Source organism: Nycticebus coucang, chromosome 11 (genome assembly GCF_027406575.1).
Source record: "Nycticebus coucang isolate mNycCou1 chromosome 11, mNycCou1.pri, whole genome shotgun sequence".
Lineage (NCBI taxonomy): Eukaryota > Metazoa > Chordata > Mammalia > Primates > Lorisidae > Nycticebus > Nycticebus coucang.
The window spans coordinates 18,148,874-18,163,589 of NC_069790.1; the positions used below are offsets into that span (position 1 = coordinate 18,148,874).

A 14,716-nucleotide genomic window follows, 5' to 3' on the forward strand; every position below is an offset into this window, starting at 1 on the left:
TATGAGGCATAAAAATCAGACTCCATCACAGCAGGTGTGGAATGAACAAAGGCCGGGATTGAGTCCAGTATCTGACGCTTGTGGGCTTTCACTTTTGGCAGGTCACTGATTTTTCTGATTTTCACATCTATAAAATAAGCACAATAATATCTGTGCAATCTATTGTAGATGAAAGGACGTGGAGGGTGCTAATTCAAAGAGACTTTTCTTCCTATTGTTAGGAACAAAGTTGTTCCAAAGCATGGAAAGTGTGTATTTTTCTAATAATCCTTATTATTTGGTATTCCATTTCTCCCTCACAGATCAAAACGTTGATGAGGATGTTTTCCCCAAGCCCACTATTTTTCTTCCTTCACTTGCTGAAACACATCTTCATAATGCTGGGACCTATCTTTGTCTTCTTGAGAATTTTTTCCCTGATGTTATTAAGGTATATTGGAAAGAAAAGAATGGCGATAAGATTCTGGAATCCCAGCAGGGCGATACCATGAAGACTGGTGACAGATACATGAAATTTAGCTGGCTGACTGTGCCTGAAAAGTCACTGCAGAGAGAACACCTGTGTGTCGTCAAACACGAGAGTTATACAGGAGCTGATCACGAGATTCTCTTTCCTCCAATAAAGACAGGTATGTGTGCGTGAATAGAAACGCACCTCCCAGAAGACTTATGGGAAAGGAAACCCCCCACGTTTACCATCAGTGTCAACGACAAACAAATATAAATTTTTTGTAAATGGTGTTACATTTAACAACAACATAAATGTCCTGCTATTTCCCTGTCGCGTTAAAATGAATATTTACTTAAAAATTTCAGGCCTCAGTCGGATCATCTAAAATATTAAATTTATGTGATTTTTTAGGAGTGTTACATGTATTAAATGAAACAACATACATGAAAGCACCAAGCAAACTAAGACATGATAAGTACTCAAAAATAGTTCTGTTTTTGATGAGTTGACTTTATGGGAAATAAGAACAATTACATGTCTTTCAGGAATGTTCTATCAGGCAAGCAAAGTCACTCGCTTCAATCTTGCTATATATAAAGTTTAACCTACAGACAATGAGTTCATAACAGACAAAATTGTGTTCACCTGAAGAAGCCAGAGCATAGCTCATGCAAAAATAGGATAACTTTGGTTGCCGCAGTTTTACGACCTTGGGTTTCCCCGATTTTTATTTTGTAGCACCGTAAGGTAAATTTTCATAATTAAGGACTGCTGTGGCTAACGTGCACAAACACGCTTTCATTCTCCTTAATGAACCTGTTACTTTATTTTTTTTTTCTTTTACCTCAATCTATTCGTGGGAATAAGTGATTTTCATTTATCTTTGAATACAGTTACCGAGAGGAAAAGGAAAAAATTGAGACCCATTAAAGTCAGTTCTTGAAGATATTTGAACATACAGACATGACTCTACTAACTTTTTCATTCTTAAGATTTACCAAAAACCCATACCTTAAATACATTTTTTAAAGTATACACACTACATACACACAAAAAAGATCTTGTTGAGTGTTGCGTGAATGAAATTGCATACCAGAATCATAATCACATGGAGAACACATCTAGCATAAAAAGAACAAACAAACAAACAAAAAACCATGAAGACTGTTGTCTTATGCTTTAAAATACATTGCATTTATATGTGTTTTTTTAATATCATAGATAAATTCAACTTACACCTCAGATTTTATTCAAAAACTATTCCCAGAAAAAAATAACACTGAAATGCCAGACTCCTATAATAAAACAGGCCATGTTCTGAGAACAATTAAGATACTAGAAGAGATTTTTTTTTCAGTATAGGATGGTGCAATTATATTGGCTCTCTGTAATTAATTTTCAATTTAATTCTATGGATTATTTTTACAATGTTCTTCCCAAATGTCCTAATTCTTTTTTTTTTTTTTTTTTTTTGCGGTTTTTGGCCGGGGCTGGGTGGGAACCCACCACCTCCGGCATATGGGGCCGGCGCCTTGCTCCTTTGAGCCACTAATTTTTAATCCCTCGCAACTACTCTTTGAACACTGGCTCTGCCATTCACTGGTAGTACCTGTGGAGAGTCACCCACAGTCTTTAAAGCTCCTCTTTCATTGGTAACATGGGGCCATCCACCATACAACTCACCTAAGTGTTATTGGGCATAAGGTAGATATTGCACAGGAAACATTCGACATAGTGCCTGGTACAGTAATGATCACTCAGCAGGTATAAACTCATATTCATATTGTTGCTGTTATGTCTGGAAACATGTGCACAAAGTGGGGATGTGGGGATGTGCCTGATTTGTACGGTCTGGCTGTTTTCCTCTGCTCAGACAAGAACTCTCCTTGCCCCAGACTCCTTCAAACATGTAGGATTCTGTGGTGGATTCCAGGATTGAACAAGTCCTTTTTGGTAGCAACGCTTCATGTCAGCAGCGTGTGCTGAATGGTAAAGCTCATATTTGTTCTGTTTTTCCACTGAGCAAGTATTCATTGAAAACGCAGCTGGGGCAGGCCCTGTGCTAGGAGCTGTGCATACAGAAGGAAAACCAGATGCTCTTGGGTGTTTTCCTCCAGTTGTGATGCAAAAGAAAACATGTCCCTTTCATGAGCTTCAACATCTTCATGTGCAGAGACATAGCATATGAATTACAGCTACGGTACAACATAGAACCGGACCAATTATTTCTGGAATTGTGGGCTCATATTTTTAAGGCATGTCTGCCTGTGTCTCTGTTGACATTTAACATATATATTTATACACACACATCCTGACAAATAATGGGGATGAATAATTGACTATTACTTGCTCTCATTTCTTCTAGCTATCACCACCACTCCTTGTGGGAAAGATGAACATGGTAAGTTTTTATGTTTTTTTTCCTCTTGATCATCTTAACTTTTGAATTTTCTGGCTTGAAATATCAGAATGGCTGGATGTTGCAGAGTAGACTGAAGAGGATGTTTTAAATTAGTCCATCATATCCTAGGAGGCATATTAATTATGACTATAAAGTAGAGGGGACAGTGATATGCTCTAAAATATGATATTTCGTTTATTTTGGGTCACTATTTTACCACTAATGTCCAAGGAAAGCATGATAGCAACTTGCTTCTAGATTTTTTTTTTTTTTTTTTTTTGGTCATCTTTGGTCCTTCTTAGTAGCTAATAATATGAGCTAGTACTTACTGACTTAAGTGCTTTTTATACATGGACTGTGTTCTGCATGAATTGTCTTGTGTTATCCTAGTAATATGCCTATGAGGTGGTACAATATTTTTTTTCTCCCTTTTTACAGATCAGGACAGTGAACTAAAATTATTTAAGTCCCTTACACATGTCACACAGCTAGATCTGGGGTTTCAAATCAGAAACATGACTTACACACTTATTAAATTCTCTGTTCTTTCTCTACGCTATAGTCAAATAACAAGAAATTCCAAAGCCAGGGCCCTGAGACACCATGGTTATAATGTGGGGGTGGGGAGGTGCATGGGCTTCAGAGCCCACAGACCAGAATTGGCCCTAGATCTTTGGTGATTAGTCACCTGATTATGGATAAATGACTTACATTTTGTGAGTAATGCTTTCCTCATCTTCCAACTGAGAATAATTACACCAAACTCACAGTTACTGAAGAGAAAGGGCACAGATGTGAAAGGTCTAACACAGGGCACCTATCTCTCAGGCACAGAACACATGCTCATTTCTGGCCCTTTCTCCCTTCAGCCATCACACTAGGCAAGGTGGGGCACCAGTAACACTAACCTGACCAAATGCAGGGAGTTACGTGCACAACACTTTTTGAGATATCTTTCCATGCCAAGACTGAATGTTTCTGGAGTTCTGATTCTATGATAACACAGCGTGTGAAATGAAAATTTCCACAGGAAGACACTCAGCCTTGTGGCTCATTGAATAACCTTTACTTTCTCCTCGACATCACCTATTTCTTACAAAACTTCAAAGGATATCAAGCGCAATTACCAAATAATAATATTGTAGCCACAATGAAAGACATTTAGGAAGGACAACCACTAAACTGTTCAGATAATTTGGATTTACCACTTTCTTCCATTTTTTAAAACACTCTCTTCACTGAAACCTTCTACCCATTTTGCTGTAACCACCACAAACTTTTCTTGGCTTGTACCCTTCCTGGAGTTCACTTTGCGTATACAGTGGGTAATGGCTCAGATGCTTCTGTATCAGCAAAGCAATTTCATCTTTATGCTTAACATTTTGATGTTTGGGGTGTTCATTGAACTCGCAATTCCAGAGTAGCTAAGAATAGGTAACTGGGGTTGGAGTCCGGGCTCTGGCATTTGCTCACTGTACGTCATCAGGCAGATTACTTCTTCACTATCCTCAGCTTCCTTCTTTGCACATGGGAATGAACATCATGTCTGTCTGTCTCTCACAGGTTGTTATAAATATTAACTGAGATTAAAGCTGTGCATCTACAGATCTCGGAATAGTGTTTGATTCTAGTTAGTGGTTAGCGAGTATTATTTTCTGTTGTTATTATTTAGAGACATACAGGGGGCGAAGAACCTAAAGAAATTCTAAAACTTAGTTACCGCAAATTCTTTTATTAACAATTGGACTTATTCATTTGAAATGTCACCTTAGAAGAGGGGAGGGGGAAGGAGAGAGGGCATTTGGGGGGGACCTCACCTAATGTGACATTTCAAAACTATTAAGAGTATAATTGTGACGGATGTGTTAATCAGTTCAATGTAAGCATTTCACATTGTGTATCAAATCAGTACACTGAATCCCATAAATGCATCCATGTACACAGTTATGATTTAATAAAGACAAAACATTAAAAAAAAGAAAAGCTAAACAAAATTTAAAAACATGTCACCTTACTGTTTGACATTTAGGAGTGTTCTGTGTGAACTCAGCAGAGGGTGTGAATCAGCTCCAAGCTGAAGGATGATTAGTTGTCTTGCTCTTGGTGTTGGTGGACGTTGACTTTTAGATTTTGGTGGTGGTGGGATATCGCTGCAGCGTATATCATCAGAAATTAATACCCTGGGACCCCCCGCGCCCCATTACTCTGTCTCGGCTGCCAAGAACAGGTGAAACTAATTCACTGTCTTCTCCTAGACATGCTGCGGCTGCAGCTCACAAGCAACTCTGCGTGCTACACTTACCTCCTCCTGCTGGTCAAGAGCGTGGTCTACTCTGCGGCCGCCGCCTTCTGTGTGATCAGAAGGACAGGCGTCTGCTGCCCGGGGAAGAGCCCCTGACAGACGGTGGCACAGAGGGGTCATCTTCCCTTCACTGTGTATTGGCCCCCAAAGCATCTGCTGAGGATTCAGCTGGGCTTGCTTTCTGCGTTTGGGCTACTTCAGTTCCCATATAATGTCAGTCTGGTACTGTCATTTTTCAAACTTGTGGGAAACAGGAAACTTCATCCCGTAACCACAGTGAGCTCCCAGGGCAGCCTTTAGCTCCACTCTCCCCACAGTCGACACCAGCACCTCCCGCCAACCCAGGTCATGGCAGCCTCAGTGTAGACGGCACGCAGGTTCCAGCCTCACCCCTCGGTGCCCTGCAGCCAGATCACTGCTGAAATCCTTCCATTTACACTCCCTGAAGCTGCTTTCTTTGCTACTTGAATACTGTGCTTTGTTTTTCATTATAGGCGCAATAAATTTACACAAAGTCCACTTTTGTCTGTGTGCACTTTAATTCGATGAAATCAAATGAAAGTCCAAAATAAGAAACAACATAGCTATGGGGCTATGGAACGATGTGTTGGTTGTGATAATGGTTTCATACCACATTTCTAGTTCTCCCCCTGAGATAGGGGTTATGGTTTTCCTTGGGGCTCTGTCTCTAAGAGGACCCACAGCCAAACTGAAGTAGCCCAGTTTATTTTCCTTTGAAAATCATGAGATTCAGATTCATTTGGTTAGGACATCCCAATGGTGACAGGACACTCTGTGAGTAAAGTCCTCGGAGCATGGCCAGATGAAGGAAATACCAGATCCACAGGCTGCATCCTCAGGCGTGCAAAAGAAAAATTAGGCAAGATTTGTGCAATTCCACATAGGACACTCATGTCTCAATTGTCATTATAGAGCTGAAGTTCCCAATACATGGCTCAACTAATACATATGCACACATACTTGTCAACTATAAAAAAGAGAAAGTTCAACACAACAGTTCTTGAAATTCCCCCAGTTATGCATTTTCTCCACTGTTTTACATTCCTTCCCTCATACACTTCATTTCTTTCAAGGCTTTTGGTCTCCCGGTTCCCCGCTTCGTGTTAATGCAGGTCCTGCAGGATGGCCAATTAGAAAAGTGGAGTAATAAGGGAGAACCTGAGTGTTCCCATCATGTTTTGTGGGGTGATTTTTCTTTGTTTGCTTTTTCTGTTTTGTTTGAATAATATCATGTAGTGACACTTAGCGAGGGTCAGGAATTCTAGGCAGTTTGCATTCTTTCTGTCTAAAGCTCTGATCAACCTCACTTGCAGGCTTCACACTTATTTCACTGATAGGAAAACCATGTGTCAGAGAGGCTGAAAAGTATGCACAATGTTAACCTCCGGGTTAGTCCTAGAGTCTGGGTGACTTCAGGCTGTCCTGTGGGAGCCTTTATCACAGGCCAGACATGGGGACTTTGATAAAGACCCTTCAGCCATTCTAATGCGCAGCCAGGCTTGAGGCCAGCAAGTGACAGAGGCAGGGCTTGAGCTTCCCTCTGTAGTGTGAGGAGCTGGCACACAGCGTTCCCCACTCATGTGGGGAACACATTTCACTAGGAAAGTGCTCGTACTATGTCATCCATCAATTTCCTAGGGAAACAAACAGCATGTAACTAAGATTTATGTGCAGAGAGATTTGCTCACAATAGCACTATTTCAAATAGCCCCAAATTAACCCAAATGCTCAAGCAGAAAATAGTAAAATAAAGGATGTCATATGCAGATGAATATGCATCTTTCAAAAGTGTAGATTCTTTAAAGAAATAGAAAATAACCAGGATGTGGTGTTGAAACTTAACACATATAGTATGATCCTTAAAAGGCTAGATATATTTGAGCTTTATACATTTCAATTACACTCTCATTTTTATTTATGTGAATATGAATGGACATACATATCAATATACACTCCGATGCTTATAGTATATTCATTTCTCTTTCTTATACAGATAAGGTACAATAGACATTGCTCTGCTCTTCTTTCACTTATAGGTCTGAGAGTTCTTTTTATGTCAGCAGGTAGATAGGGACATTGAAATAGCTATGAAATAGTTCACGGGTGAAAATACTCAAATTCTTTAACTTACTTTCAATCTTTTGATGTTCTAAACAATCTTGAAATAAATGTTTTATGTCATATGAACATGTGCTTTGTTGATTTTGCTAGGTATTGCCAACTTTCTCTGTGTGGAGCTAGCCCCGTTTTTGCTGGTTGCCCCTGTTGTATGTGGGTGTGCTGCCAAAAGTCTTTTTTTTATTACTAAGAGGCAAAACTAGTGTCTCATTGTAGTTTTAATTGGCTTTTCTCTGAGTGAATACAGACATCTTTTTATGTTTAAAGTCTATTTATATTTTTTCTGTGAAATATTTATTCATAGCCTTTGGCCATTTTTTGTATTGAATAACATAAGCAGGACCATCATTTGTATGGGCGTCGGTGTATTTCTGCAAAGATATAAAACAAAATGTTCAATGTATAACAGGTGGGTGGAAAATATTTGATTATGTATTTTTCTATTTTCTCTAATGAATCCTCTTAAAAACAAAAAACTTTTATATATTAGAATTAACAAGGTCTCATTTAACATTGGGAAAGTCCTTTTTGTTCATTTACAGTTCGCTTAAGTTTCTGAGAAAAAGGTTCTTCTGGAAACCGAGTAAAAGTGCGTATTTGAAAATAAGATCTATCAGACTTATGAAAGATTAATTTAGATCTACTCTTTGATTCTCATGAGTATATGAATCTATTAGTATGGTAGATCAGAGATGTGGGCCAACAGCGATGGGTCAGACCTCCTTAGGGCAAATACCTGGCCCCTACTTAGGGCTGTGTGTTTCTGCAGAGGGAAGGCACAGAAGCAGAGGAAGGAAACGTGACTCCCTAAGAACTCTGAGGGCTGGTATCACTGGCGGGGTCCCAGGCAAAGTCTCCTGTGCTCTCAGACTTCTCAGCGCCTTCTTCCTCTAGTCAGCCTGGGCTGCCTTGAACTTGGGCAGTGAGGGGGAGCACAGTGATGCTGGAGGTGGTGGCAGGAGGGTGCTGGTGTGGCTGGTGGGGTTTTTTTTTCTCAGGCTCCTTCTGTTTACCTGCTCTATCAAATGCGGTTGATTCATGGAAATGCTCAAAGTCAAACCGACCCCTACTGGTTGGGGCTATGCAGGCAGTGGGTAAGCTGTCACAAGAGAAAATAGGGACAGTTAAACCACAACCAAGTTTATTTGCTTTCAAAAGGCCACAGCTAATGGAAAGAATCTATCTTTACACATAGAGGTTGCAATCAAACACACTCTGCATGCTGCGGGTGGGTGTGCTCCCGGCATTTGATACTAAGTTCATTAGCTACTGTGTGAACTGGGGATGCCCAGGACTGTCGGGTCCACTCCCATTAACATTGTCCTGAGGAGCAAAGGACATCTTGCAGCTTTGAGGGTGATCCCTGACATCCCACCAAGTGTCTGTGCTTTTCTGCGGTATTTGATTTATAGATGCTGGCTCCTTTTGATTTCTGCTGTGTAAACAGGGTGACCCCAACACCTATGTATGTGAACGTATTAGCATGGTAGATCAGAGATGTGGGCCAACAGTGATGGGTCCCTCACCACAGGGACCCAAGGAAACAGAGGCCTGAGTCCTACTGTGTAACTGAATGTCATGACATTTTAATCCTGAGCAAGATAATCTAAATATCAGGTAAGTGAGTGGCTGAGGGAGGGGTGGTCCACGATGTGAGCATAAAGAGCAAATGTCTCACCTTTAGCCCACCTAAGTATGGTACTGAGTGGGTGCCAGGCCCTGGCTGAATCCATCAAGCCCAGAGGGAAGTGCAGCCCCTTTGCTGAGATGATCCCTTGGGCTCTCTCAGTCCAACTTCATGGCATATTCAAATGTTTTCACTCCTTCCCCTGGTCTGTGCGACAGAGCTAACTGTGAGCCCGGCTTCCTTTGGGGAGGGCCCACATCCTACTGGACCAACTCAGCATGTCAGGGGAGAGCTCTTTCCAGGTGAAATCGACACCCCATGTCCAGCTGAGGCCCCGTCTGTGGGGCTGGTGTGTGTGCACCTCCACGCCTGAGACAGGAGGCTCTCACTGATAAACCACCACTGAGTGCCTAACGTTTTAGTCCCAAGGGCAGAGCTTGGAGGTTTTCCTCACCCTTTGTCTGTCTACCATGATAAGTCTCTCCTGGCTGCACCCCAGCCTCCCAGTGAGTCTCCCTCCCTGCCCCCACTGCCACCCCATTGCATTACTGAGATCCAACTCTTAAAACAAGCAGTGATGAAGGTGATTAGATCTGCACAAAAAGTTTCTATGCATACCAGCGTGACTGCCACAGGCAATTAAATTTTTCTTAAATGATACAATGAATGATGACACAAAATTAATACACATGTTGACTTCCTATGAATCAATAAAGCAAACAGTCATGTTTGAAAAAGTAGCTCACAATGTAACTTAGTTCATTTTAATCTAAATTGGCTAAACATGAAAAATAAATGACAGCAACAACTTCAGTAATTTTGTGGGTTCAAAATAGAAATACTTGGAACATTTCAGAACAATCTCAGAGAAAACACGATTTGATGATAAAAATGATACAAACGTCTGGTGTCACTTTACATGTTTTTATAAGCCTGCCTTGTTCTCCTTTTGTAATTCTACTAGTTTAGGCCAAATACGGAATGCAACATAGACACACAAAAGTAAACATTTTAATATGTTGGTTTTATTACATTTTAAAATTGTACAAAGAACACATGTTCATGAGTTAAAAAACACAAGGGAAATGTAGGGTATTAAAAAAGAAATACAAAATGAATCTGAGGCACAAAACAAAATAATTCCATTCTACAAAATCAAAATAAAAAGGTATTGTGCACACTAAAAAACTGTTACTTCAATATATTAAGAAGTCTTTTGATTAGGATTATAGCACAGGACTTTCTTCACCTATTCATTAACACATCAGTCTCACCACATGGAGGATGGATCATGACATGACCTTACCAGCCAAGGCAGGCAACTAAGTATGTGGGGGTATGGTACAATGTCTGTGAGGTATCACAATAAATAAGTACTTTATTATTCAGTAACGCCAGCAGGGGATGTCACCATCGCAACTTCCAATAGAAAGACCCCCAGGGCCAGTCATTTGTTCCTCAGATGACTTTCTTTGAGAGTTTTTCACACTGAGAAAAAGACAGAATAGAAAAATATTTCAGAAATAGTGTTAAAAAGCAAAATGCTACACTTGTCGTACATTTTATAACAGAGCCTGTGAACTGAAGAGGGCCTTTGATGGTGGCACATCAACTACCAGGCATGTGGCCACGCTGGAATATATCTTAACACACCTCAGCAAATGGTCAGCTACTGGCAGGCTCATGTTGTTGCCTCAAATCTGCAGTGTTGTCGGGCTGAGGTATGTTGGGCGCTGCTGGGGCAGGCTCAGGGCTCCATGAGCCGTGACCTCAGCTGCCTCTGCCCCCTGTCAGCCTCTGTCCCGGCTTCCCAAGGAATTACAGCCCGTCAGATCCTTCTTCCTTCTGCAGTTATATAATTAGGCAGAGATGCTACTACTACAAATTATGTTTATGCGCCTTGTGTTTGTGAAGCTGGAATGGTTTTCTTTGATGATTTAAAGGGATTTCACAGCATGTCCCGCCCTGAAGCACTTTGAGTGACCCACTGCTCCGTGTGCACAGCAGATTCCATCTCAGAAGCTCCAAAACCCTCAGAGACATCCTGCAGGGCTGGGCCGGGCCCTGGTACCAGACTGAGGAGGTTGGAGGCCTGGCTCTGCTCATTTTAGCCGTGCGACCTTGGACAAGTTACCCAGCCTGTGGCTCTGTGGTCTCAGGTGTAAACAGAAGAGGCAACAGCACCTGCATCTCACAGGACTGCTCTGTTCCTGCCACACTAGGGTGCTACTTGCCATTAAACGATGTCTGGCAGAGACGGTCTGGTTAAATAAACGAACACGAATTTACCTTTATTCTTTAGAAATGTGAGACTGTGAGGCATTTTTTCAAAATTTACAAATTTATACTACCTACACAGAAAATGTTAAGATATTTTACATTAATAAAATAATTGAAAAAATCCTGTAAATAAGACAAATACAGCAATATATTACACTTTAATTCTTTGAATTTTGCTTTTAATCTATTCAAAGAAAATGCTCCACACTTCACTACAGTTGTTACAGTTTCATTTCAATCACTTACTTTAACAAAAGTAGTACTCAGAGTTCTAAAAGTGGTTTTTCACTGTCTTGTTTTTCTTCAGCCTCTTCAGATCCTACATAGGTGGGAAGAGTAAGAAGTATTTCACTCCCAAAGTAATGAACTATTTCATTAAAATTATAATATATACGCATAAAATTTTGAAATAAAGATTAACAGGTGCTAAATCCTCAAGAGATTTAGGTTAATAAACTGCTATTTTAGAGTCTTTATTTCTCATAGGAGGAAAACTTTTAAGTAATCTATTACTTGTGCTAACCTATCCAAACGCCTTTCACTTGTGCACCAAAAAAAATACACAGACCAAGAATTATTGTCAATGGCTACCCTCCTCTACCTCTTTGTTGACAGGCATGAATATATTTTTTAAGTGCAGATAATGTTGTACTTTGGTACAAATAATTGACTCTAGGTATTTTTGTTTTTGTTTTTGTTTTTGGTTGCAGTTCAGCCGGGGCTGGGTTTGAACCTGCCACCCTCGGTATATGGGGCCGGCGCCTTACCGACTGAGCCACAGGCGCCGCGACTCTAGGTATTTTTAAAAATTGCTGCACCAGGTGATTGAGGGAGCTCCACAGTGCTAAGGGTGGTGCCAACGGTCACCCTACAACTGCTGCCGGTGTCCGCGGTCTGACTGTTCCCCATCACTCTCTCATGAACGTTATTATTCCTACATGTGACCCAATCATTCCACTCTGAGTAAATAAGACTTGTTATTCATTATGGAGATTTTCTGTCTAAAAGTTAGAAAAGAAACCTAAATGAGAATAGAGGAAGGATTAAATATAATTATTTGCTTAAAATATGTTTCATCTAATTAAAATTATGTTTATAGTAAGCATGACTTTGTCACTAGAGGGGTATCAAGAAAATATTCAAGATGGCAGAAAAAAGAATCCACAAACTTATAAACTGATAGAAATTATCCAATCTGAAAAACAGAAAAAGACGAAAAAAAAATTGAATAGCACTCAGAGACCTGTCAGATAACATCAAGCATACCAACATGTACGTAATGGGAATCTGAGAAGGAGGGAAAAGGGGAAAAAAAGTCAGGAAAATGTTTTGAGTAGTTCTCCCTTTACTGTGGAGGATACGTTCCAAGACCTGAGGTGGACGCCTGAAACCACCTCAGGCAGCAGTGAACCCTGTATCATTCTGTTTTTTCCTATGTACACACAGCTGTGATAAAGCTTATCGTACTGTATAAAGTTCAGCATACGATTTTTTTTTTTTTTTGAGTCGAGAACTTTCATCTTTTCACTAAAAGGAAGCACTTTATGGCTTCTCTTTGGCCTATCTGAATTGCCAGCCAGCGCCTTTTAATCTTTCATTGTTAAGTAACGTAAGTGTTATTTGAACACAAGCAGCACTGCAGTATCACAGCAGCTGATGTGATCACCTGGGCAGCTGCTAAGTGACTAATGGGTCATGTGTAGAGCGATGGGTGTCCCAATGTTCCTTGTGGGACAAAGGAAGACAGTGAGAGAACGTATCGCAGTACTCAGAATGGCATACAATTTACAACATATGGATTATTTATTTCTGGAATTTTCCACTTAACATTTTCAGACCGCAGGTAACTGAAACCATGAAAAGTGAACCCTTGGGCAAGCAGCCACTACTGCATATTGTTGGAGGGAATGTAAACCCGTACGGCCACTTTGAAGAACAGTTTAGCAATCTTTTAAAAAGTTAAACAGCAACTTGCAAATCCTCTCTTACAATCAAGAGAAATTAAAATAATGTCCACACAAAGACATGTGAGTGAATGTTTATAGCTGAATAACGCATAATACCCGAAAGCTAGAAACAATCCAAATGTCCATCAACTTGTTACTAGATAAGCAAAAGTGTGTGTCCATGTGACGGAACATGTGATGAATAACTAATAATAAAAAAGAACAAATTACGGGTGGATGCTACAATATGCTTAGTCCTCAAAACCCCTATGTGAAGCAAAAGCAGCTGGTTGCAAAAAAAGTATGTTATCATATAACTATACTTATATTAAATGTCCATAAAAGGTAAATTTATCAAGATATAAAGCAGACCAGTAGTTACTGAGGACTAGATACACAAGCAGGGATTAACTATAAATGGGCATGAGGTAAGTTTTTCAAGTGAAAAAATGTTTTAAAATTATATTTTGGTTTTGGCTGAAAAACTATGAACTTACTGAAAATCATGTGATTGTACATTCATAATGGATGAGTTTTATGGTATGCAAATTAGACCTCAATCAAGCTATCAAAAAAAGTGAATCTTTTTTTTTTTTTTGCAGTTTTTGGCCGGGGCTGAGTTTGAACCCACCACCTCTGGCATATGGGGCCGGCGCCCTACCCCTTTGAGCCACAGGCAATGCCCAAAAGTGAATCTTATTCAGCATCCCTGGCAATGACTTTTTAGTATTTTTCAATATTTTAATTAAAAGGTTAAAAAGTTGTATTTCAAATCTATTTACTATACATAGGATGATAATATACTTGATCACCTAAACAAGAACACTTCTGAGAGACACAGGGGCTCTAACAATAATCTCATGATGCAACAGGAATAAGGCAAGGCTGCTGCAGGAAAACCAGGCTGTGCGGTCGCTCTTGGCAGGCTTTAAGGTAGAATTTAATGAAGAATTACCTCAGCATCACAAATGGTTCATTTATGCTCTCAGACCACAATAACTTCAACTCAGTCATCTGAGAGGGGCTCTGCTTCCTCATCCTTTCCATTTAACACGCAGGGACGCAGGATGTGGTCAGATCAACAAGTAAGGCTGCAAATAAACTAGCTCTGTATCCTCTAAAAAGGCATGTGCTAAAATGTGCTCATTTCCCAAATCTCTGTGATGCTAAAATTCAAGCAGCTCCTTTACAAAGACAAATGCTAGTAACCGTTTTATTTACAGTGCCTCCCAATTTCTTTCTCTCTTCTTTTCATTCACTCCTTCAACAGGTATAAACCTAATATGCACCACTCCTGTAACAGCTGTAAGTCTAATGCGTATTAGGTGTCGAAGAAAAAAAAAGACAAAAAGGGCAAGTCGGATGCCCTCCTGTCTTCAGGGGCAGTCAGTGCTATGTCGGGGCAACGACAGCTTATAACCTGAGCTACTGAAAGAATCCTGAACTTTTAGCTACTGGCATGAGAAATTGTTGCTATAGACTAGTCTTAATTCCAGTAACAGTTTTAAGTTTTAATTCTTTCCTAAATTGAGCATTCTGTCAATGAAAATACAATACAATGAAAATACAA

At 40.1% G+C, this 14,716-nt stretch overlaps 2 protein-coding genes across 12 annotated transcripts in view; one reads left to right on the top strand and one right to left on the bottom strand.

Annotated features, from left to right (window-relative positions):
• The window catches only part of LOC128598883 (T-cell receptor gamma chain C region C10.5), a 60,077-nt gene extending 54,410 nt beyond the window's left edge, over window positions 1-5,667 (top strand). For 3 of the 5 annotated variants that reach the window (XM_053609726.1, XM_053553381.1, XM_053553382.1), the window contains one exon: window positions 303-623. In XM_053609726.1, coding sequence (XP_053465701.1) covers window positions 315-491 — 177 coding nt within the window. In that variant the 5' untranslated portion in view covers window positions 303-314 and the 3' untranslated portion in view covers window positions 492-623. Of the gene's footprint in view, window positions 1-302; window positions 630-2,816; window positions 2,853-5,107 lie in introns of those variants that run through there. The other 2 variants (XM_053609725.1, XM_053609724.1) reach the window with 1 other exon arrangement.
• A 4,003-nt stretch (window positions 5,668-9,670) lies between these two features.
• STARD3NL (STARD3 N-terminal like) overlaps window positions 9,671-14,716 on the bottom strand; it is a 44,960-nt gene continuing 39,914 nt past the window's right edge. For 6 of the 7 annotated variants that reach the window (XM_053609633.1, XM_053609637.1, XM_053609634.1 and 3 more), the window contains 2 exons: window positions 11,447-11,519; window positions 9,944-10,408 (listed from right to left, as the gene is read on the bottom strand). In XM_053609633.1, coding sequence (XP_053465608.1) covers window positions 11,464-11,519 — 56 coding nt within the window. In that variant the 3' untranslated portion in view covers window positions 9,944-10,408; window positions 11,447-11,463. Of the gene's footprint in view, window positions 10,409-11,446; window positions 11,520-14,716 lie in introns of all 7 variants that reach the window. The other variant, XM_053609632.1, reaches the window with a different exon arrangement.